Source organism: Apostichopus japonicus, chromosome 6, assembly GCF_037975245.1.
Source record: "Apostichopus japonicus isolate 1M-3 chromosome 6, ASM3797524v1, whole genome shotgun sequence".
Classification (NCBI taxonomy): domain Eukaryota; kingdom Metazoa; phylum Echinodermata; class Holothuroidea; order Aspidochirotida; family Stichopodidae; genus Apostichopus; species Apostichopus japonicus.
Genome location: NC_092566.1, coordinates 11,894,199 through 11,918,405, shown reverse-complemented (window position 1 = coordinate 11,918,405; position 24,207 = coordinate 11,894,199). Strand labels below are relative to the sequence as shown.

The window sequence follows — 24,207 nt, the reverse complement described above, 5'->3', positions numbered from 1 at the left end:
TTTTCGATTTGGGTACCCAAATGTTAGGTCAGGTACCCGGATACTCTACTCAGGCCTACATGAGATTAATAGAAAGGGATGTATACACAAGTAGACATCTCATAACAGTGTTAACTATGACCTGTCATAGACTCTCATGATATAAAATGTTTGATGGCTACTGAGTTTTAATGAGAGCAAGTGATGAAGACAATTAGTGAATTTATCTGGCAGGTTTGATGTTATGAAGCAGATTGAGGTATGTCTGGTTATATGTTCCCTTGTTGGAGAGTCTCTTTCAAACATACTAGCCTTACTTTAGAGGCCTTAATTTGTAGCAAGAGTGTATATGTTATGATATGGTGCTCACAGAATGAGTTGTGCATAAGATGGATTTATTGAGGGGATAATTCAAGACATTGATGCATTGCCTTTAAAGCACATTTGTTTCTGTTTTGGTTATATCAATACACACTTCCTATAGTCTTATTTAATTTAAATAATAATTCAATTCACATTGCAAAGTTTTTCCTATTTTGTGATCGGCTTCTTTGTCATGGGGAGGAAAAGATTTTGGCTTTCCATTGTATTTCATGCTTGACTTGTGATAACAGGGTCCATACATGGTTACACTCGCTGCTTTTAATGTTCAAAGGTGCTCAGTGGTGAAATCTTATACTTTTTAGCAAATGGTAGCTTGTGCACCTGCTTGCCTAACGTATGTTAATCACTCAAAATATTCTTATCTAAACTGCTCTCATAATATTCAAGTGCACTGCTGCTTCACTTTTTATGCGCTTTTGCAGCTATTGTTTAAAAATATATACAACATGTGCCTTCCTGTCAAATCTACACTACTAATAGTGCCTTTAGGATGTTCATCATCCAACTGTTCAAGATCACGCTCTCTGTCACTGTCACACTTGCTACTTGTAAAAAGGGTTATTACTTATAAGCCTTTCTAGCTTTCAATGCATATAAAAAAAACAGTTGAAATATATTACTTCATCCAAAATTTTACATACGGCACTTGGGTATTAGGTGTATTAAACAATGATGCACATAACTATATGAGAATTTAGAACCCTTCTCAATCAGTTCATTCCAACATGAGTAAATATAGTAGTCAGGGATAAAGCAAACATAGCTTGCTTTTGGATATTCATGAGCTGAGTTGATATTGTTTATTATTGCAGCAAGTGGTCCTGTGTGTGCTCCAGGTCTGCTTGGTGCCAGCTATGACAGCTCTGACTCTGGTCAGCTGTCCAGCTTGGACACCACCAGTAACTCATCCTTAGGGTCTGCCTCACCTCCTGGCAGACATTCCAGCATTAAGAGAGATGGTAAGCAATTCCCCATTAATACCCACAAGAGCTAGTAAGGCAAACCTCAAACTTAAACTGTATCTTCATTACTTCAGTTTCTGCAGTAAACCTCTTAAATGTAAAGTTTATTTATACTCAGAGTGATGTAACAATGCGTAGAAATAAGAGAAAAGGAGTTCTTCATAAATTATATTTTATTGCTTTGGCATGAAATTTTAATTTCATAACAAAATCTGATCTGACTTGCATGTGTATCCTCCAGTCATGTATGTAGGGATATAGCCATTGGGTTCATGTAGTTTATGGTTACATTGGTTGGGCGTCATGCTTGTTTGTCTCAGTGCTGATAAGTTGTATTGTTCTGCTGGTTACTATATATACTTCCATTGCTTGATGTGGTAACACTGCTTGTGCAAACTGGTTTCATATGATTATTTGTGTTACACTAACTGCTCTTATTAACCTCTGTGATTTCATGTCTCTTTAAAGTCTGCAACTGCAAACCAGCCAAGTTTATAGTTTGCCTTGGAATGTTCCTGTGTGCTGACATTGTGGCACTCTATCAAGCAGTGTGTAGATTCTTTTCATTGTAGTGTTCTCATTAGCTACCACTGTGGCCAGTTTATATTGTAAAGAATTTTTTTACACAGGAAATCAAGGAAAGTCATTACTTCAAACTAAAAATTACATTGTATTAAAACAGATCTTCAGAGATTTGTCCTCAATCAAGAAAAGGTAGTTCTATAAATTGTCTAATTAGCCAAAAAGTCCTTCATTTATCAGTGACACAAGACAAAGCATGCTATAATGGAACAAAATAAGCCAAAAAGTTATGTATGTAAATATGTAATGCTTTACAGATTTCAAAATGATTGGTTCACAGCCTGGAAATGCAAATGGGAAAGGGCTTGAACGAAATAAACAATAAGATGTTTGTACTCATTAATAAAATAATGTCAGTAAAAATTGGAGTTAGGGCTATTTTGCTAGTGGCAACTGACAAGATTTTTCAATCCTTGCAAAGATGGACTTGTTACCATGAAACTTAAAGTCACATGTAACAATCAGAAATGTTCATTAGCAATGTGGTTTGTGTTTTATTGAGTATACTTTCATATGAATTATACAATGCAATTCTTTATTTCAAAGAATTACATAAGTCTGATTTGAACAAAGTTCAGGAGATTTATGAAGTAGCAAAACCTAAAAGAAGTCATGAAAAGGATGTTCCTTCTTACTGTCTGATTACGTAATTAACAAAATCTTTCTTGATTCTTATTCTTACTCGTGGAGGTAAAGATAACATACCTTTAACTAGAAACAAACACATTTCCATGACTCGTAGGAAATTTGAATTACCAAATAATTACCACATAATATCTTTCTAATAGTGTTCCTTTAATTAACAAGTCCGACTCTGGATACTACATGACTGTTATATATAATCGCATGTGTATAAGAGTGCATGCAAGCCTAGAAATCTTTAGGCTTCACTTTCTTGCAATGAATTCCTACAGATATTGCATAACTTGGAACAAGTCATTGGTAGGGTGATGCCATTTAGACTCTGACATATTGTATTTGTAACTGAGTGTGTATAGCAAGTTCTTTACATGCTTTCCTCCTGTGCAACATCTATTTTCTTCATGTACATAGATGAATGATCATTACATGTATTCATGCGTCTTCCTTTACCTTCAGCTAATTCGCTGAAAGCACGAGTGAAGCGATACCCCTCATGTGACTATCCTCGTGCCCCACCTAGATACCAAATGGCAAAGCGGGCAGTGCCACCTCCAGGTAGTTCCATGCCGCCCTGTACTGTTCCCACCCAAGTTGTTCCCACCTTCCACCAGTTGTGTTTGCTTCTTCCTTGTTACACCTTACTTTCGTTTCATACCTTTTGTCCTTCACTGATGTCAGAGTTAATATACAGATGAAGTTTGATCCCTTAGATGTAGCCTTTACATAGAACATTATCTATTTAGACAGCTGACAGTGATGTTGATCATTTTATTATGTACAATAAATATCAAAGGGACAATTACTACTGAAATTAGATTTCCCATTCAAGCCTGTTTTGGAGGTGTTTGTATGAAAGCAATCCAATTAGCTCTTGCAATGGCTTGGTATTATTGGATCATCAATTGTGTTTCTGAAAGCAGAAGACTGACATAGTTGCCCTCGGCAGAATACAATACTAAGGACGAAATAATAGTCAAGATGCTTATGACAAAACTACTTGATGGAATTATTTTATAAAATGACTGGAACTCTTCCAACTACTTGATGGAATGACAAAACTACTTGATGGAATTATTTTATAAAATACTGGAACTCTTCCAACTTCAAAGATTGAATGAGAGCAGATATGGACCTCTATACACATAGTGTTGTAGAGTTCTTCAAAGGTTTTGAAAATGGCTATTTGGTATTAACTTTCATATTAATTTTTGAATGCCAGTGCAATCTTTTTTCTTACCCATCCATCTGTAAATACATCTTAAGTATAGCTTCATTGTCAATATGCTTTAAGAGGTGTCTACAAAGACACATCTTCTTGAAATGAAAACAAGTATAGTATATACTGGTATGATATGCCAGAATTACATGATTGCATAATTAGATTCATTTTCAGTATCCATGCATTCAATTCTAATGTACTACTCTAACATTGTAATAATGATTATTGCACTTCAGTCTGCAGTTGGAAGAAAGGTTTATATGTTGTGAACAAAGAATATGAGTTTAAACCTATTTACTAAATTCTTAGCTTTCCAATCATTAAGAACTAGATGCCTCAAGTCTGTTCCTACATGCTGTTTTATAGAAATTGAGGATTTCATTTCTAGCAGTTATGTTCACATCTTTATCAGCCCCTTTAACTATTCATATAAACATCTCATACTCTATAAATCCAGTTAAAAAGAATTGATGGTGTCAATTTGGAGGACACTCTTGCCAAATTGGAATTAAGGAAGATTTTATAAGATTTATGACATGATTACACAAGTAAAAAATTCCAACAATTCAAATGGTAAATGTATTGTCCATTCACTGTCTACTCATCATAGTGAATTTGCATTTCCACATATATGAAGGTGTTCATGCATATTCATTTTTGTTCCTTCAATTACATTTCTCATCATTGATCAAATTTTACACATTCCTGTTCCACTCCCCCATCTTCTGTCTTTCATATTTCTGTTATGCATGCAAATTTTATTTGTTTTTTTAGCTATTTGCATGTGCTTTACCATACATTTGTTTTGTTCCTTCCTTCTCACAGCATGTTAACACAATGAGTAAGTTCAATTGCATACAACAACTTGTGCACAATATGAGCTTTACTCAGTCTCATGTTTAGTTTTTTTTATTTACTTGTTATAAGTTGCCTGCATGTTGTCAACTTTGTTATTTACAATATTTATGTACTCCGAACAGTAAGTGTCATCAGTAAGTTTGTATACAATAGTCTTGAAAAGGAGCAAACTGCATTTGGTATCATTGTTGCTTGCAGGAAGAAAATAAAATAGACATATACACCTCACCACACCTCCAGTCTCATGCCATGTGTAATCATGCATTTTTCTGTTCAAAACATTCATGCTCTATGAAGCCATAAACTGTCTGCAAATTAATGACATTTGAATTTCATTTAAGTTTCAATAAATAATACTTTCATATGCGAAGAGATCTGCTGGCTCTTTGATGATGTCAGTTGTTAAAGTGCAACAATATGAGCCTTTAACATTTGATGTTGTAGTCATTGTTTTCTTTAGTATCCAGTTGCTATGGTTTTCCTCAATTCTGGCCTAGCTAATGCAATATGTTGTTGTACTGACATTCCTGAGTTTGCTCCTTTCAGTCACAATTTGAACTTACTTTCATACTAGGTGCATTGCTCTCTCTTTCTTATCAGCTCCTACTCGTCACTTCTCCACCTCTTCCCAAGAGATGATGGAAAGGAAGCCGCCAGACTACGAAGAGGCCGCAAGAAGAGCAAGTGAGTATGTCACTTTTATACTTTTTTAGCTTCATCCTTTCCATTATTTTGTGCCATCAGCAGCTCCTAATACACCCTTACTGATCCCTGTGCTGCCTGCACCTCGCACAAACTGCCCTAGTAAGTAACAAGTTCTACTTTTCTGTTCAGCACTTACTTTTACGCATGATTCCTCATATCGTTTTGATGTCTTTCTAACTATATTTTCCAATAAATTCTAACCAGCTTTTTTGTTTACCCTTGCATGCATTATGGTTATACCATACCAAGCAGCCTCATGTCCTGCGTGAAGTAAACTTCCATTTATGAAGCACCCATTCTTTTCTCCTCTTATAGAGATACGTAACTCCTTCAAAATGTTTGACTTCACATTCCCTATCCTTGCATGATGCTCATTTCCACTGAGTGAGGGTACACACATCAGTCCTAAATGTTCTATATGATTAATCCTTGCAGCTGCCTTTCTAATCCACTCAATTAACCTTAGAATTGAATAGCAATGAGGAACTCAAGCTGAATAATCCTATATGTTTCAGTTTTACTGGTAAATTTACCCGGTGAATTGTTTTGAATGATCATGAAAGTCATTTCTTAGCTCTATTGGCATAGTCAATGGTGCCTATGCAATGCCACTATATGTGTCAGTGTAAGTGTGCCACTAGAAGTGTCACTATATGTCTGTCTATCCCTCTATGTAGCAGCTGTCTTTCTATATATTTATATATCTGTATGTCTGTCTCTGTATGTATCTGTCTATGTATCTACCTCTGTCCTAACTACAATAAGGAACCTTGACATATTCAGTTCAGATTATTGTATGATGGATTAAGTTTACCTCTAGCAGTCCTTTTGATTCAGTTCAAAGGTTCTCACCTTAATACAAAAAGGAATGGAAATGAACGGTTTCTGCAATGTCGACTTAGGTTGTGAATAGTAGGATACCTTACTGTTTCTATCAGACCAAATGCTTTGTATGTCAGGGCTCTTAGATAATGGGCTAGTGTAAAGGGATACATTAATTGTCAGGGCTCTTAGATAATGGGCTAGTGTAAAGGGATACATTAATTGTCAGGGCTCTTAGATAATGGGCTACTGTAAAGGGATACATTAATTGTCAGGGCTCTTAGATAATGGGCTAGTGTAAAGGGATACATTAATTGTCAGGGCTCTTAGATAATGGGCTAGTGTAAAGGGATACAGTATTTGTCAGGGCTCTTAGATAATGGGCTACTGTAAAGGGATACAGTAATTGTCAGGGCTCTTAGATAATGGGCTACTGTAAAGGGATACAGTAATTGTCAGGGCTCTTAGATAATGGGCTAGTGTAAAGGGATACAGTAATTGTCAGGGCTCTTAGATAATGGGCTACTGTAAAGGGATACAGTAATTGTCAGGGCTCTTAGATAATGGGCTACTGTAAAGGGATACAGTAATTGTCAGGGCTCTTAGATACTGGGCTAGTGTAAAGGGATACATTAATTGTCAGGGCTCTCTCATAATGGGATCCTTTAAAGGGATACAGTAATTCTCAGGGCTCTTTGATAATGGGCTACTGCAAAGCTGTAAAGGGATACATTAATTGCCAGGGCTCTTTCATAATGGGCTACTGTAAAGGGATACAGTAAATGTCAGGGCTCTTAGATAATGAGCTAGTGTAAAGGGATACAGTAAATGTCAGGGCTCTTTCATAATGGGCTAGTGTAAAGGGATACAGTAATTGTCAGGGCTCTTTATTAATGGGCTACTGTAAAGGGATACAGTAATTGTCAGGGCTCTTTCATAATGGGCTACTGTAAAGGAATACAGTAATTCTCAGGGCTCTTTATTAATGGGCTTTATTTATGGGCTACTGTAAAGGGATACAGTAATTCTCAGGGCTCTTTATTAATGGGCTACTGTAAAGGGATACAGTAATTCTCAGGGCTCTCTAAAAATGGGATCCTGTAGAGAGATACAGTTATGCAAAACATTCTAGATATCTTCAATTTGCCACAAACCTTAATAATCTTTGTATTTAGTGACAGTGCTTGTATAACCAGATTTCATGATACCATAAACATAGCATAGCAGTCTACCATGAGTTTTGGTATTATCCAGCGATGTTGCTTTTGCTTCACTTGACAATTACATTTAATGGATTGAAACTAACTGATTAGAATATGAAGCCACGGACCCACGGTGTCATGGTTTAGTGTTTATTCCACGTTTTGATATCAAACATGGCACAGACAAACAGAAAAACAGAAAACCAGTTGGTTTGGAGAAGCAACTACCTCAGGGTACATTATTCTCTACATCTCACTAAAGACTAGGTGGTAACTGGTAATTATAAGGTAACATTAAACACATGTGTTTCTTTATCTAATCTTTTGTTAATGTATTACTCTTTCAGGACAGCTCAGTGGCTCTCAGGGGGAAGCATATGACTACTTGGACTCCGGTGAGTGTAAAACATTAAATATTGTAAAAGCCATATTGTGTACATGATTGTACAGACATATTCCATGTTAGATCTAGTTTTTAACAGAATCAACAAAGTCTGGCTGGTATGAAATCACTTTTGGTGTTTTCTTATTTCTTTCACAGATGATGAGCAAGTTTCTGTGGTATGACAATGACTTAGTCCAGCTGTTCATCGTAACCTTGGAGATGATATGTTAGTTCATTAACACAATCCGGGTGCAGCAGTTCCTAGACATCCAGAGTTAATTTAATCCTTTATTCAAGTATGTCTTTAGAGCCAGAAATGTCACAAGTGTGTCATTATTATTTGGTAGCCTGCTATTAAACTAATCCGAATTATTATCATTCTTATTGCTGTTTACTGGGGAGGGGGAGTAGAAATCATAAATCAAGGCATAATACTTGTCAAAATAGAATGAAGAGCTCTGAAATAAACATATTCTAGTGAAAATACATATTCACATTCCACATGCTCACTAAGAGTAAAAGTTACCTTTAGTGGCAGAATGTCAATTGAAGTTGTAGTGCTATCAAAAGTACCATATCACTCATTTACATCAGACAGGCAAGAGACAAGATGATCAGCTGTTTTTCAGCTAATAGGTAGAGACAATTAATTTCAGCTAATAGGTAGAGACAATTAATTTCAGCTAATAGGTAGAGACAATTAATTTCAGCTAATTTAACAAAGTACATCCCTGAACAGATCATACTAAAATTACCTTGTGTTATTCTGTGCAATGTTAAATTGAGAAGTATGTATTCAGTGATATAAGATTAGACTTAAGTTAAACGCCTCTACTAGTACTCATTACTAATCAGTCGAAACTGTTTAATCTGCTTAGATGGATAAGGTATTTTTTAAACAGAATTTCTGCTGCTAAGTGAGATGCAGACAAAACCCATCGTAGGAAATTGTGATGTTTTTCATTACAACTAAAACTTAAAAGAAATTCATCCCCATTAGCCAACTAACTAATCTTCTTTGAGTACACCTGTTATTTGAACTGATTCTAAAGGTTGAAAAATGTATTTGGATTTAGCACCTTAAGTTGACCATACACTGCCCGACTGAACAGGACATGACTCAACTTGGTTGTCCTGCCCTAGTTACAATAATCCTTGAGAACCTAGTGGTATAACTGACCTGACCCACACACTGAAATAGCTGATGAGTGCACACAAAATGACAGCTTCATGTTGATTTTTTGTGATTTAATTAGGTGTAGCCATAATCTGCCCATCCATCCACCATGTTACAACATCTTAGTTGAGCTGTTTCTCTTTCATCGGGCAGCATGCAGCCATCTCCACATTGAATAGTCAATAAATCATTGTACCAAGAAGAGCTTTGGTCTCTTAGAACTCAGAGTCAAAAGGAAGGCTCATGAAGAATGGCAGAAAAAGATTCAGAGGGTGCAAGTTCTTTATTTATGAGGTGAATTGCAAATGCTGAGAATTAACTTACCTGGCAGCATTGAAAGCCATAGCATAACCAATCTGGAAGTCTAAGGAAATTCAGACGGCATAACAAGTACCAAACAGTGTGACTCGCAGGATTTACCAAAAATGTAAAATGTTAAACATTGATATCCGTTTATCTGCCATAGTTGGTTTGAAGGTTTTGTGTTAGCATGACACCAAACATGCCGGATAGATAATATAGTAGATATGCTTGACAGTAAACATCCCAGATAGATAATATAGTAGATATGCTTGACAATAAACATGTCGGACAGATAATATAGTAGATATTCATGACAATAACCATCCTGGATAGATTATATAGTACATATGCATGACAATAAACATCCCGAACAGATAGTTATAGTAGATATGCTTGACAAGTTGAAATTTTTCATACTTTCTTATTTATTTATACATACTATTCAATTTGCCGCTCATATTCCACCGGCCAAGTGATACTTTTCACATTTACCCAGCCTTTAATTTATATAACATTATGAAATACATTTTTACTCTGTATTTTAAATTTACTTCAGGAGCAACTATGGAGCCAGTTTGAGTAAAGTGGCTATCTTTTTAAGCTCTTGAGCTTTCTTAGTTAATGACCAAACTGTATGATATTAATTGTATGTATTATGTAATATATCTAGATTTGTTTTTAGCAACGCAGAAGACTGGATTATTTTTGAATCATGTATATGATGAAGTACACCGGAGAATGTAGCATAGGAGTAATTGCTTTGCTAGTATTGTTGTGCATGCAGTTTTTGCATGAAAACTAAGTGGACAGTGTAGGCAAACAGCATTATCATTGTGGTCATGTAAAATTGAGACATAAATGTTCATGGTGTAGGGACTTCTGTAAAAAAAAAGACATTTTTTGCTAGGTGTCCAACAATATTTGTGCATGTTATTACTGTGACAAGGGTGACAACATGATGTAAGTGAACATATGTACACAATAATGTTTTTCAGTCAAGGCGATTGCTTGTCTTCCCATAGTGTCTGTGTTATGTATTTCGTGGGTTATTTTAAGTTTAACAGGAATTTTACTATAGCTGATGGTTCAAAGAGGTGCTTGCATCATTTCATGAACCGAATGATGACAAAGTATTCATAGACTTTAAATGTTTCCTGTGTAAGGCTACATATATTGCTCCTTGCTGGCAGTGAGATATATCGAGGCTGACATTTTCATTGCATAGTTTCTACAGATGCTTGTAATATTTTTATTATCTGACTTATGAAATGAAGATATAATTAAGACAATGTGTGCTGTCGATTGCGATATATTTGATGGTTCCTTCGTTGACAGAGGCAGTAAAGACTTGTGTTTCCAGGTTTTCCATCCTATAGCAATGTGGCAAGTTTGTTAACATCCACATAGAAGAGTAAAGACTCTCCAAGAATAAAATCAAGCCACCACCTTTACTGCATCTCTCCAACTTTCTGACACTCTCCCTCTCATTTACATGCAAGGTATCTTGTACCTAGCATAAACACTTGTAGGGTCACTGTGCCATGGCTATATATTCAAGATGGTTCCATTTATAGGATCAGAAAACACCTTGGGCTATAAATAAAGCATAATTTTACCTTATTTCTTGTATCAACATACAGGACTTTGGTGATTGAAATCAGTGATCCTACTTTAGCCTTTGTTACCATTCATGTTGAACTCCAAAGTTTATTTAATATATTTTAAGGTAGTTGTAACATATCTTTTACATCTAATCTAAGATTTGTAGGTTATAAAGGCTTATTTTGTCTATGCATATATAAATAAAATTCCAGTTGGAAGGGTTACCTTCAATTTAAATTGATACTCAAATATCCACTGTGTATAGTACTTAGGTAACAGTAGAAGGCTATATTCCATGTTATAGGGTCATTCCATGCACAAGAGAGGTATCTAGTATTTCTATGGTGTATTTGTACAGCTTGTTTTGTGCATTGTGGTCATTCTTACTTGTTATTCTGAAGGCTTCATTTATGTTAAACGTGTTGGATATTCATGGTCTAAATTATTCATAATGCAAGTATCTCATGAGCTTCATTGTGCAACGTACGATCATTAATAAAGGGGAAATGGTCTGTATTATTGTTTGTTTATTTTTTATTTATTTTTTGGTTTTGACGTGTGTGTGTGAGTGCTCTTGTGACGCCCCAGCTTGTAAACACGATATCTCAAGAAGGGAATGTCAGACCAATTTCATACTTAGTGTGTAGAAGTACCACATTGAGTACAAGAAGCCTACTGTTTTTGGTGGAGGTCAATGGTCATTTGGGGTCAAATTGTGAAAACGTTAACACGATATCTCTAGAAGGGAAGGTCAGATCAACTTCATACTTTGTGTGTAGAAGTACTTTGTGTGTATTAAGTACAAGAAGCCTATTGTTTTTGGTGGTCAAAGGTCATTTGTGGTCAAATTGTGAAAACTATTGTAAACACGATATCTCAAGAAGGAAAGGTCAGATCAACTTCGTACCTTGTGTAGAAGTACTACATTGAGTACAAGAAGCCTATTGTTTTTAGTGGAGGGCAAAGGTCATTTGGGGTAACCAGGGGTCAAATTGTGAAAACCTTGTAATCACGATATCTCAATACTGGAAGATTGGACCAACCAATAATTCAGTTTGTAGAAGTACCAAATTGAGTTAAAAAAGCCTAGTTTTTGGTGGAGGTCATTTAGGGCCATCAGAGGTCAAATCATGAAACCCTTGTAAACATGTACACCATCACTATACATTACGTCAGTTTCATGAAGAAAACTGCTCATGTTACAATGCTCATGCATTTTTGCATTCTGGATTAAATCTCTTTTCACTAAGAGGATTCCTCTTTTGGGAAGAAATTCACTGTGTTTCTGTATATGTCCATTGAGAAATGTACAAACCATTTTCAAGCTTTAACATTCTAATGACTATACGAGTTGAAAACTTCCCACCCTGCAATCTCCCCTAACCCCCAAAAGGAAACTACATATGATGCACTTCTAGTTGCACTGCATTTGATGGTCCCATGGTTCACAGTGACAAGCTTAAACAAGAACTGTTCGAAATTTGATCTTGATTTTAAGAAGTTTGTTGAGTGAGAGATGTGAGATCAGTTCAAGCATGAGCAGATTTAAAGTATGAGGCCAGAGAGTCCGCTAAGATATTAAGTATACAGTGATGGAGGACGCATTATCTCTCACTCAACATACTTTATAAAACCATGATCAAACTTTGAACAACTTAGTTCTCATTTATTCTTTCCATTTTTGATTCCTTGCCAAATGCCGAAGGAATCTATGCAATGGTGATTGCAAGTGTATGGGTGTGTATGTGACACTTTGGCTTGTAAACAGGATATCTCAAGAAGTTAAAGTTGGATGAACTTCACATGGTGTGGGTAGCCCTTAGTGAGTAGATGACCCCTAGTGCTTTTCATGGAGGTCAATGGTCATTTTAGAGATCACCAGAGGTCAAAGACTGAAAACCTTGTAAACACGATATCTCAAGAAGTAAAAAAGGAATCACGGGCTGCTAAAGGCAGTGCCAGATAAACAAAACCAACTCAATCATGTCATTATCATTAAATTATATTATGTCATGCGTGCATTTCAATTAGAATATTATAATTATTTTAGCTCATGAAATCTATCAATTACGATATGTGATAGGCAATATTCATGACTTTTAAATCAATAGTACCTATACTCATTTCTTCTTTTATTGTTGGATTTTTACTACAATTCTTTTTATTTGTCTTTGTAACTGAGGGCCTCTGGGAAGATAAGCTCTGGCTCACCGAGTCACCCTCGGTTAAATAAAGTTTAACAAAAATAAAATAAGTTCCCCAGGCCCTCGCAAGCTTTCATATTCATGCTACTGGAAAACTGAACAGAAATGGCAATATCCTTCAAAACATGACATGACATATACTAGCATTCTGTAGTTCCCTCATCCCTGTGGCATATAAATCACTGGGCTACACAAGACAACCTTGGAAAATACTGAACTAGTCTCAAGTGTCCAGAGTTCAACGTCAAGGACGTCACAGCCAGTACAGCAACAAAATAATAACTCTCATTTGGGAAGGTAGAAGGACCATTTGAAAGGAAACATTCAAAGATAAATGGATAATTCCCAGAGCAACAAAGATCTGTTTATACATCTTTGAATTTCACAGGGTACCAATGAGATAAGTCAGGGTACCAATGTGTCCTGCTTTACATACAAACTTAACTGTATGTCATATAATTTTATTGCAAGCAGTAATGTCAAGAACGTTAAAAACACACACATAGGCCCGGGTTTGAATCCTGGTGGAGGCTGGAAGATTTTTCACTGTTCTGGAGTTTCCAACTTACTATAATTTCAATTATGTATATATATTGGTTGGGACTAGTGGGACACTAGTAGTTGTTACTCAGAGTTTCACGCATTGAGCGATCATCATACATATAAATATAATATAACAATAATAATAATATACCATAATATTTAGCACAACTCTCATAATCAATATGCATGAATATGAATTATAAAGCAAGCAATATTTAATAGCTTCCATATATTGTTTCATACTGTGGGACTCAAAAATGCATTAAGTGTTTGATTTGATAAAAGTAATAATGCTAACAAAAACTGGTAAGTTACAGGGCAGGGAAAAAAATCAAAATGTGGCAAATATTCCAGTAAGTTACATTGTCTATTTTCATTGCCCCTGTGAAACGTATTAAAATGCAAATGCAAAAAACCATAAAATGATAAGTGGATTTCCTATTTTTTCTGATGACCCCTAGATTGTTTCTTCTGTTGGAACAGTTCACTGAGAAGGCAGGACGCTCGATTGTGACATCTTTGTTTCTTGTCAATTCTTGGACTGCTACAGCAAAGGAATTCTTGGACTGCTACAGCAAAGAATTGTCCTGTTTCTATTAAAACTTGTTTCAGGATTCTATGGCCTCATATTAGTTATGACTGTTACATATCTGCTGCATTCATTTAAATAGTTCAGGCTAGATTTGTTGTTAGGGTTTGCTTGGACATCGTTGAAACAGACTTGTCTATACTTTTTCTTATACTCATAATTCTAATGGTGAGCATATTTCCGTCTAGCAACGACCATTTTAGTGCATGTTGTCAACTTGGAAGTGAGTGCACTATCTTAGGATGCGGCAGTCTGCTAAGTGAAACTGCATTTGTTCTCATCCATAAATGAATACTGTAGATATACAGCAACTTCAGGCACCAACAGACAAACAGGATTTCAACATTTTCAGCCTCTAAAAATTTCAATAATAATATGTAATATCCCTTTTATTATCAGTATTTCTTTCTCCATTTCAAAATAAAAGACCATTCATGCAAATTTACAACTCATCAACTTTTGTACAATTAAATCATCTCTAGGTTAACATTGCTATATTTTCAAGAAAATTACCACTTATGAGAATAAAATGCTTAATATAAAAGGTTTACCCAAATCCACAAGACTGCATAATTGCTTTCTCTGGGGTAAACTAACATCACACATGTGTATCTCTGATGGTAAAACCGAACAACTTACCAACAAACACTCTTCCATCATTAAATCTGCATAGTAAGTTAAATAAGCAAATATTTTTGCTCTTGTTTTCAATATGATATTTGTTTTCAAACCTTAGTAATTACTCGTATTGGAAGACATTGATTGTTACTCAACAGGAAGAACTAAATATGTTAAATGAAGTTTGTCCGTAAACAGTTGTTATCACCTAAGAATGGAGCCTTACACATGAGAACAATCACTTAATAGTATAACCTTTATTATTTCACACCATGTGATGTTTTTTAATTAAAACACACACATGAGTTTTTGGTAGCTAAAGACAACTTTATTGACCAAGTCAAAATGTTTCCCAATGATCCCAACTGAAATGACTTAAGGTAACATGTTGTTTCTGCTGCAGGCACTGATATTTGCACTGTGGTTAAAGTTGTCAATTCTGGAAGGAAGTACCAATATACAAGATCAAATATGATGAACTCCCATTAAAAATTCTGTTATAATCCACCTGTTACATACGCTGCAAGTGAGAAATTTACTCAAAACAGTCAGAAACAATAAATAAACAGCTGAATTTCTGTTTATGAAAAAAGAAACTTTGGGTTCCACACGATAATGCTGTTATTCGCTCCCATTCTCATTATTTGCTGTGATAAAAGTACAAGTTGTCTAAGGCCACAGAATGTTGCTGTTCATTGTTCAATTATCAAGCCAAAGTTTACACTGTAGAATGTAAAGCTGCTATGGACCTCCTCCATGTCTTGGTGCAGGTACAGGTCTTGGAGGAGGAACTGGTGCATCAGGGCGAAGGGCTCTGTATATAAACAAAAGTCATGAGTTTTTTCTTTCCATATGCCTGTACACATGCAAACTTTATATTTTAATTTTCTAATATTGATAAGGTCTTTTAGAACCTCAATCAGTCATGATGAGACCCAAGACCTTTTTAAGAGACACTGAATGGCTTTACCAGCAATGGTCTCGTGCTATCCATGTTACATCCACTGCCAATATCAACTGATAACAGGAATGAAAATGACCCAATCCAAGCCAGAAATTAAACTGTCAAGCTTTGAAGATTATTCCAAAGAACCAACATCTCTCACAAAAAGCCTTCCAAAGCCATGTAATGAACCTAGCTGATATGATTTACTTACACTGGTGGCCTTGTCCTGTGAGCTGGACGCTGAGTTGTAGCTGGACCTGATGTTGGTGGGGGTGGTGGTGGTCTATTTGGTACATTCCCGTCATCTTCATCATCAGGTGGAGATGATAAAGGTATTGGTGGAGGCGGACGAGATGGTGGTATATTCATGTCCACACTAACACTCCTCTGGAAGAGAGAATGTATTCACAATTCAAAAACTGACAGAAACATGATTATTTACAAGAACTTGGTTATCCAAAACTTCCAATTATGTCATTATCTCTACAAAGGGAAATGCAAAAAGGCAGATAAGCTCAACTTAAAATGAAATATATCAGCAGGAGGCAATAATTGCTGGAGGGAGTAATCAATTCCCCCCCCCCCCAACCCTAAAAAAAAAAGAGCTAATTTACGTCACATTGTGCAAGTACGATTGTGTTCATTGCTAAAATAGTCAGCTTTTAATCCACAAATTCACTCTAATTTGAAATTGTTACCAATTCCTTTGGTGAACAATTGTTGCTCGATACTTTATACTTGATCAAATACAGCTAAATGTCAGTGAAATGGTAAAGATGTCAAGCATGCAGGTTTGGTTATTAATACACAAAGGCTCTGAAACAACACCATCTTCCAACTGCACTCTGTGAAATGTATAGTTGGCTTCAAACATTGATATTGAGATCACTCCTACATGCATTAGTAGTGTTGTTTTCCATACATATGAAATTGGACAACTAACCACTATATCAAAGGAATTTGAACAAATACAATATAATGGAAGCTGAACCAAAAAACTGCTCGATTTAATGAACACAGGGTGAGTAGGACATTGTGCTTGCTATGTGGAAAATCAGCTGAGAAGACTTCATCTTGTTTTAGCCAAGAGTTCATTACTCTCCTCCCACTGTCTTCAATGGGCAAGTTTGTAGACCTATTGATGACTCACTTTCTTTGATATTGTAGTTAAATTGAAATGGACATGACATCATCCATTGACTATCTAGATAAATCTACAAAAGAAAATGACCTTTACTACCCTAAAGTATAAGAAAAAATATAAATAATGAAGATGCAGAATATCAAAATTATGCTGCACATGTACCAAACAACCAAACCTTAAGAGCACTGACCTGACACATCTGAACACCCTCAACTAATAGGGACGAATATCATCAAAGCAGAAAGTATCTGTTCAACTGAATTTGGTAGAACCATTACAACTGAAATCATCTGTGCATATTTGCATTTTGTTACCTATGTGGTGGAGATGCTTATGATGAACAACTCTAACACAACATAAATCAAATTAGCTCCATTCAAGGGTAATAGCCTTCTACTGAAGACTGTGGAAGTCTAGAGGAAACTTCACAGTGAGACGAGTGCTTCCATTTTAGTCATTTATTTTCTTTAAGTGATGTTTCTGCAAATTGCTTGACCATTCTAACAATACCTAATACTAATGTTAATTTAAGGATCATTGCTGCTTACTTTAATTATGACAAGAGAAAGGAAACTTCTTGTAATACTCTTGCACCCATAGGCGTACGGGACCATTTCAGTTTGGGGGGGCAGAACATTTTGTGCCCGAAAGTTCCTGTGACACTATCTAAGCGGAGCGCCACCATCGGTTGGCGCGTAGCGTACAAGAAAATTTTTGGCAAACAATGCCTCTCAGATTGCCGGAAACGGCACTTCTGAGGCCTTGCAAGTTGCATCTGAACATTCTTTATTTTATAATCTCACATTTTAAAAATTTACACTTCCCCAAAAATTTGGTAAATTAGAAGAAGAAAAAATGGTAACATCAAGGGGAAAAATGGGACAGTATATTTTTTTAAGCTCCTATTTAGTTACCTTATTTATTATTTTAACACAGTACTCAGCTACCTCCAGAAAAACATACATTGTTCAACGACACGTAGGCGGGATAATGTCGCTGTGTCGGGTGAGACTGCAATTTGTCTCACAAAAAAGTATAAAATATAACAAAGAATATAATAAACCTGTACTTCTAGGCTTGTAGGCACTCCCCCCCCCCCCTCCCACCATCCATGAAAAAGAAAATGTTTCTTATATACACTCATGTTGGGGATGTCCAGGTCAAGGCCGGCGGAAGCACTTTTAATCTGGGGGGGGGGGGGGCACCGACATCAAAGGGCACTTTGCAGAAATTCGATTGGACTGATGCAGCCTTATATTTAGTACCCTTTATAACTCTTATTGTATTATCTCATTTGCGCATACACATCACTCCATCAACACCCCCCCCCCCCTCAAAGAAAATATGTATACTAGCACTGCAATATCCAATGCGCAAATTGGGAAACAAGGAACAAGTTTTCTTTTGAGACAAAATGAGGTGAAATCATGCTAGTTGCTAATGTAGGAATCTTCCGAATTAGAGTTTTTTTTCTTGTTAATATCTTAACAATTTTTTTCCATTCGAAATAGCTTTGAGTTAGACCCTCAGAAATTCATTAAAAGTCACGCGCTTAGCCAGGATTTGCAAAGTTGTATGCACGACTATCTGAGCGGAGCGCCACCATCAGTTGGCGCGGAGCGTACTAGAAAATTTTGGTTTTACAAACCCCTCAGATGACCGGAAACGGCCCTCCCCGAGTGTTCATTCTGGTTCCCTGGCCTCTTGCTAACTTGAGGCACCTCAATTTTTATGTAGAAAAAAGGCACATTTTTAACCTGAGGAAAAGTGGGGGGGCACATGCCCCCTGTGCCCCCCCGGTTCCGCCGCCTTTGGTCCAGGTATACAATTGACTAGTTAGATAAAAAATTGATCGTGCAAAAAGCGTGGTAGCCCAGATGAACTGCGCTTACGGTGGTGTTACACGGAAATATTCGGGCACCATGATGCTAAATAAAGAAAATCATGGAATTGTCGGGCAAAAATTTGAAAAAGATTCGGGCAAGCTACTGCATATTTATATATACATATATATATATATATATATATATATATATATATATATATTTTTTTTTTTCTCCTCTTAGGCTGCCCGAATTTTTGAGGACTTTTGCCCGAATTTCTTGTCCTCTGGAAATTTGGGGGGGCAGTCTGCCCCCCCGCCTCGTACGCCTATGCTTGCACCATGCATTCACAAACTGGCAGCACCCTTGTATAGTATTTTATCCATATCCCACATGGAATACAATGTGTCTAGTTGGTTTAGGGTGGTTTAATTGCAAGCACTCCTTTTCTAAAAAGTTATCCAGAAAGCCAAAATAGGTGATTCCTTGCCACACTTTCTATGAAAGCTTTTACTACATTTGCTTGATGCTATACTTTGGGTTTTCAGACATTGACCCATACTGACCTAAAATGAACCTTGACCTCCATGTAAAACCAACATAGTATTCAGCAAGGTAGTTCTCAGTACAACACAATACAAGCTTCACTGCTGAGATAATCATTTTCACAAGGTTTTCATACTTAGATCTCTGTTGAGCTCATGTGACCGTCACTCATTGATGTGAACATTAAAGGACTCTTGTTCTCACTACCATGGAGCTGCATACCAAGTATGAACTTCATCCTTTCTTCAATATTGGAGTTTGTGTTTACAATAACTTTGACCTATGTTGACTTCAAACAAAGTTTCTTTGAAAACCCTGAAGAAAAGTGCCAGCTTGGGAGGAGCAATATAACAGAAGAGTTAATAGCTGTTAGTAACACTGGTTACCTACCCTTTTACCTCTGTTGAGCCTTTGATTCTTTTTTGATATAGGAGGATTTCTGGTAGCAGTTGGTGGAGGCTTCAATAAAAATTTATGAATAAAATAAGAGCTGACAGAACAAATCAAAATTGCACATGTTGAAAAGAATTAAAAATCATTTTCAAAGCATGATAACACAAGGGTGATTGTTAACTGTATTGTATGTGTAACTTGTTTAATTCAACAATTAGCTGCTAATATATGGTGAAAATTGCAAGTTGCTTATTGATTTATTGACTCCATGCTTGCTTGCTTGCTTACCACACCCTAATAAGAGTTGTTCTGAGTAAATCAGCATAGCAAAAGTTGGAGGCATTGAAAACACTTAAAACAAATAGCATCATTTGTCTGCAATGGACAAAAACATGTTCAAAACCTTCTTTTTTTAAATAGTAAATTGTCCAAACATTTTTTACATCACTAGTAAAACTGTATGCAAAAATGGGGGAGTAAGGATGGCTCTCCATCCCCAAACTTCAGTCAGAGAAATGTTTCTGTGGGTGGATTTTCTTAATTCAACCCTGGTAGAATTGAACCACAACTATGGGTGTATCCCCACTGTTTTTAAACCTTGGTTCACCAAAAGAAGCATGGGAAGGTATGGGAAGAGAAGGGATGGGAAGGGATGGGAAGGGAAGGGAAGGGAACGGATGGGAAAGGATGGGAAGGGAAGGGAAGGGAAAGGATGGGAAGGGAAGGGAAGGGAAGGGAAGGGAAGGGATGGGAAGGGAAGGGATGGGATGGGAAGGGATGGGATGGGATGGGATGGGAAGGGATGGGAAGGGAAGGGAAGGGATGGGAAGGGAAGGGAAGGGAAGGGAAGGGAAGGGAAGGGAAGGGAAGGGAAGGGAAGGGAAGGGAAGGGAAGGGAAGGGAAGGGAAGGGAAGGGAAGGGAAGGGAAGGGAAGGGAAGGGAAGGGAAGGGAAGGGAAGGGAAGGGAAGGGATGGGAAGGGATGGGAAGGGATGGGATGGGAAGGGAAGGGAAGGGAAGGGAAGGGACGGGATGGGAAGGGACGAGAAGGGAAGGGAAGGGATGGGAAGGGATGGGAAGGGAAGGGAAGGGATGGGAAGGGAAGGGATGGGAAGGGATGGGAAGGGATGGGGGCAGGGCATGTCAGTATTACTTTACAAATTTAATAAATATGGCTTGAACTTGATTTTGCAAAGCTTTAATTCTTAGAAAAACATAAAAAAATAAGCTGATGAAATGAGATTATTTAGCAACGCATCATTCATGGTACAATGACTTACATTGGAGCCTCTATGACCACCAGATGGACTCCCTGCGATTGAAAGAAAAGAAGAACAAGGGTATTTGTTTAGATTAATTAATAATCCCTTCAGTTTGATACAAAGCTATAATTGACAAAATACAAGAAAAATTATACAGACAACTGCAAGCAGTAATTGTACTGATATGCAAAGATGTGTCCAGGTTGGACCCAGTTCGGCATTTTGAAAGCAATGATATGTTCATTCTAAGGAAAGGGTAAGACTGCAAACGTTTCTGGTTGACTGCTAAGTTTTCTTGTTTCATCAGGGCATTGCTGCTTTCTGTTGTTTATATCATTTTCTAATCAATTCAAATTAAAGTTACTGAAAACATATTCCCAGTCACAACAATAAACAAGACAAGCTAACCAAGTAAGTTTAATTTTCACTGGTTGAAAAAAGGCCAATGTAACTTTTACAGAGGTATATCTTGGAAATACAGGTGTGAATGCACATGTGCCTGATGACATCAATACACTTCATTGACATGTTCTTGACTTGTTCATATTTTATCATTTGTTTTTCCAATTGCAATATAAATATTGTTATGCTGATGGCTCAGAAGAAACTCCTGTAAGTGACATGGTTGATGGTGTCATCACATTTATTAGCATGTCTTGTTAACATTTTTAATAGAGAATGTTTCATTTATACCCAAAAGTTACTACAATTAGGACTTGATTACATTTAGACCCAGATGTTATTAAAATCAGGACTTTACTTCATTTAGACCCAAATGTTATACAATTTGGACTTAATTACTTCTATAACCAACTGTTAGTACAATTAGCACTTTACTATATTTTGATCCAGATGTTATCATAATTAGGACTCAATTATGTCTACTACAGTTTGTGCATTAAATTGTTGTTGAAGTAATAAAGTAGTTAGTGTAATACCACAAACCATTCTAGATACCACTTCTATGTGTGTACATCCCTGGAATAATCAATTTTATTGCCAAAAAAATAGCAAAGCAAATCCATGTAAGGGATTTTGGATCAAATTATTCTATAACCTGCTTGAGTAAACCAAATCACAGCATAAACCTCAAAGAGCATGGTGGAGGATGCACATGTCTACATCATCTCACTTCAGTGACATGTTATGTTAATGAATATACCTATTATAACTGTTGTCCAGTTTGGCACTTATATCATATTATATCAATATAAAAGGGACAAATCATTATCCTATTAAAGTCACATGAACGATGACATCATCACACTTGATGAGAATGTCTTCTTTACTGTTTTGACTAACAACATAATTTCCAAATTTGGTACAAGTTTGTATCTCCTGAGCTGATGATGAACGCCATTTCTGGTAAGTCACATGATTGATGACATTGTCACTCTTAATTACTTCTTTATTGTTTTGACTGGTTGGTTACCTTGGTTACCTTATTTACACATTCATCTGACCAGATACCTATGGGGATCTCTGCAATTTTAGCTTGCCTTAATAAATATACTAAAATGCTCACCTATTACGCTAGGATTCTTATCCTGAAAAAAAAATGTAACATCATAAAATGGATCACATACGTGGACAAGATTGCAACAAGTATTTTAACACAGTGTAGAATCTACCAATCAAATTTGTATGACACACACCTGGTTTGTAAACAGTTGAAGTCCTTGATACTACCAGACCCTCTGACATAGCAACACACATGTCAAAAAATGACCAATGAGACAGAAACAACATTAAAATAATTACATTGCCACATATTGCTATATTGATGAGTTTGTGAAAAGAAAGAAGCCCATCAAGTGGGAAACTATTACACAGAAAGAAATCAGTCAGAAGATGATATCATAGTAGAAGTACAGACAAATTAAAGTGCTTTCATTACAACAGCTGTTCCCAATTACTCCCTGGCAGTACAAGGTATGGTTCCAGGGTTTTGAAGCTATAGGCAAACCAACAACTTCCTAAAAGAGCAAGTTTAGTTATCTTCAATATCACCTATATTTAATGGACAGAATCTGTCACAAAGTGGTACACCAATTTCAAAGTATCCATATTCATATCCAGATGCCTCAACATAGCCCTTTTATGTTTACAAGTTCAGATATACGATTCTGGCTAGGGCAAGAAAGGAGATATTCATAATACCATTGAATGACGAAGTCTTTCACAGGCCAAATTGTGAAGTCAGGAAATCTCACATTGCTTTTGTGTGTAATTGTACCGTTAAGTTTACAAACAGTATCACTTACTTCAACAATTTTATCTCTGTAGCCTATGTTACATCAATTTAATCTCTGTAGCCTATGTTACATCAATGTAATCTCTGTAGCCTATGTTACATCAATGTAATCTCTGTAGCCTGTGTTACACCAATGTAATCTCTGTAGCCTATGTTACATCAATTTAATCTCTGTAGCCTATGTTACATCAAATCAATGTAATCTCTGTAGCCTATGTTACATCAAATCAGGTACCGATAGTCCCTACCATTTCACCAAAGGGTGTTTGTCCTAAATGGGAACCCATGTTTAAAGCACACTGCAATCTTTGTATGCTTTTAAGCAATCTCTAGACCCATCCATTTTTTGAACCAAATTGCATGGTTTTCCAAGGGCTTTGCCCTAGATCCCACCAAGGGCCCTAGGTGGACCCCACATCTAATGCACAAAACATTCATCCACAGCTGGTAAAGGTGGTGCACAAGTTCTTGTTCAATGGCTAAGGGGTGCAATAACTGGACACGGTAAGAAATACTGCATTACAAGTCTATAGTGATCAGCAAAGTGATCTTTCAGATAGATTTAACAAATGTGATTTAACACTACAATGATCTATATATGCTGGTATGTTAATCTTTTAACTTGATGAGAACATGACATTAGCATCTAGTACACTAATTTCAGATCTTTCCATTTGAAAGTAATACACAATACTTACAGGCTGTGGACTATCACAAGTGGAAGTGTCAACTGAAAAGAGAGCAGATAAGACTGTACTGAAGGCAACACAACTCAAACATAATATATCAAACTCTGGAGGTTACTGACCTCTGTGTTGTCTACAGTTCATTTGCATCTTCAGTCACATCTTTGATCAATGCATAGCCACCCTTACTGAGCATTTCTTTTCGTCTTTTCATTGATTTAAGAAATTCAATTGACATATAAAACATGCAGCATACAAGACAATGTTATAAAATGAATACATGTTGACTTGATTGTCCTGAAAACAGTTTGATTTTGTTGTGCAATAACCAAAAACATTCATGTCAAACAGGCAGTTACTACTAGTTATCAAGATAC

General features: G+C 36.4%; 2 protein-coding genes across 25 annotated transcripts in view; one reads left to right on the top strand and one right to left on the bottom strand.

The window, feature by feature from the left end:
- Positions 1–11,338, top strand: part of LOC139969007 (rap guanine nucleotide exchange factor 2-like) — a 98,429-nt gene extending 87,091 nt beyond the window's left edge. For 12 of the 17 annotated variants that reach the window (XM_071973682.1, XM_071973676.1, XM_071973675.1 and 9 more), the window contains 5 exons: positions 1,176–1,322; positions 3,006–3,104; positions 5,227–5,310; positions 7,703–7,750; positions 7,897–11,338. In XM_071973682.1, the coding sequence (XP_071829783.1) occupies positions 1,176–1,322; positions 3,006–3,104; positions 5,227–5,310; positions 7,703–7,750; positions 7,897–7,922 (404 nt within the window). In that variant the 3' untranslated portion in view covers positions 7,923–11,338. Of the gene's footprint in view, positions 1–1,175; positions 1,323–3,005; positions 3,105–5,226; positions 5,315–7,702; positions 7,751–7,896 lie in introns of all 17 variants that reach the window. The other 5 variants (XM_071973679.1, XM_071973685.1, XM_071973686.1 and 2 more) reach the window with 5 other exon arrangements.
- Positions 11,339–12,808: 1,470 nt separating this feature from the next.
- LOC139969010 (phosphoinositide 3-kinase adapter protein 1-like) overlaps positions 12,809–24,207 on the bottom strand; it is a 46,976-nt gene continuing 35,577 nt past the window's right edge. For 4 of the 8 annotated variants that reach the window (XM_071973693.1, XM_071973694.1, XM_071973695.1 and 1 more), the window contains 6 exons: positions 23,843–23,874; positions 22,416–22,437; positions 20,909–20,940; positions 19,626–19,694; positions 15,934–16,109; positions 12,809–15,590 (listed from right to left, as the gene is read on the bottom strand). In XM_071973693.1, coding sequence (XP_071829794.1) covers positions 15,518–15,590; positions 15,934–16,109; positions 19,626–19,694; positions 20,909–20,940; positions 22,416–22,437; positions 23,843–23,874 — 404 coding nt within the window. In that variant the 3' untranslated portion in view covers positions 12,809–15,517. Of the gene's footprint in view, positions 15,591–15,933; positions 16,110–19,625; positions 19,695–20,908; positions 20,941–22,415; positions 22,438–23,842; positions 23,875–24,207 lie in introns of those variants that run through there. The other 4 variants (XM_071973697.1, XM_071973698.1, XM_071973700.1 and 1 more) reach the window with 2 other exon arrangements.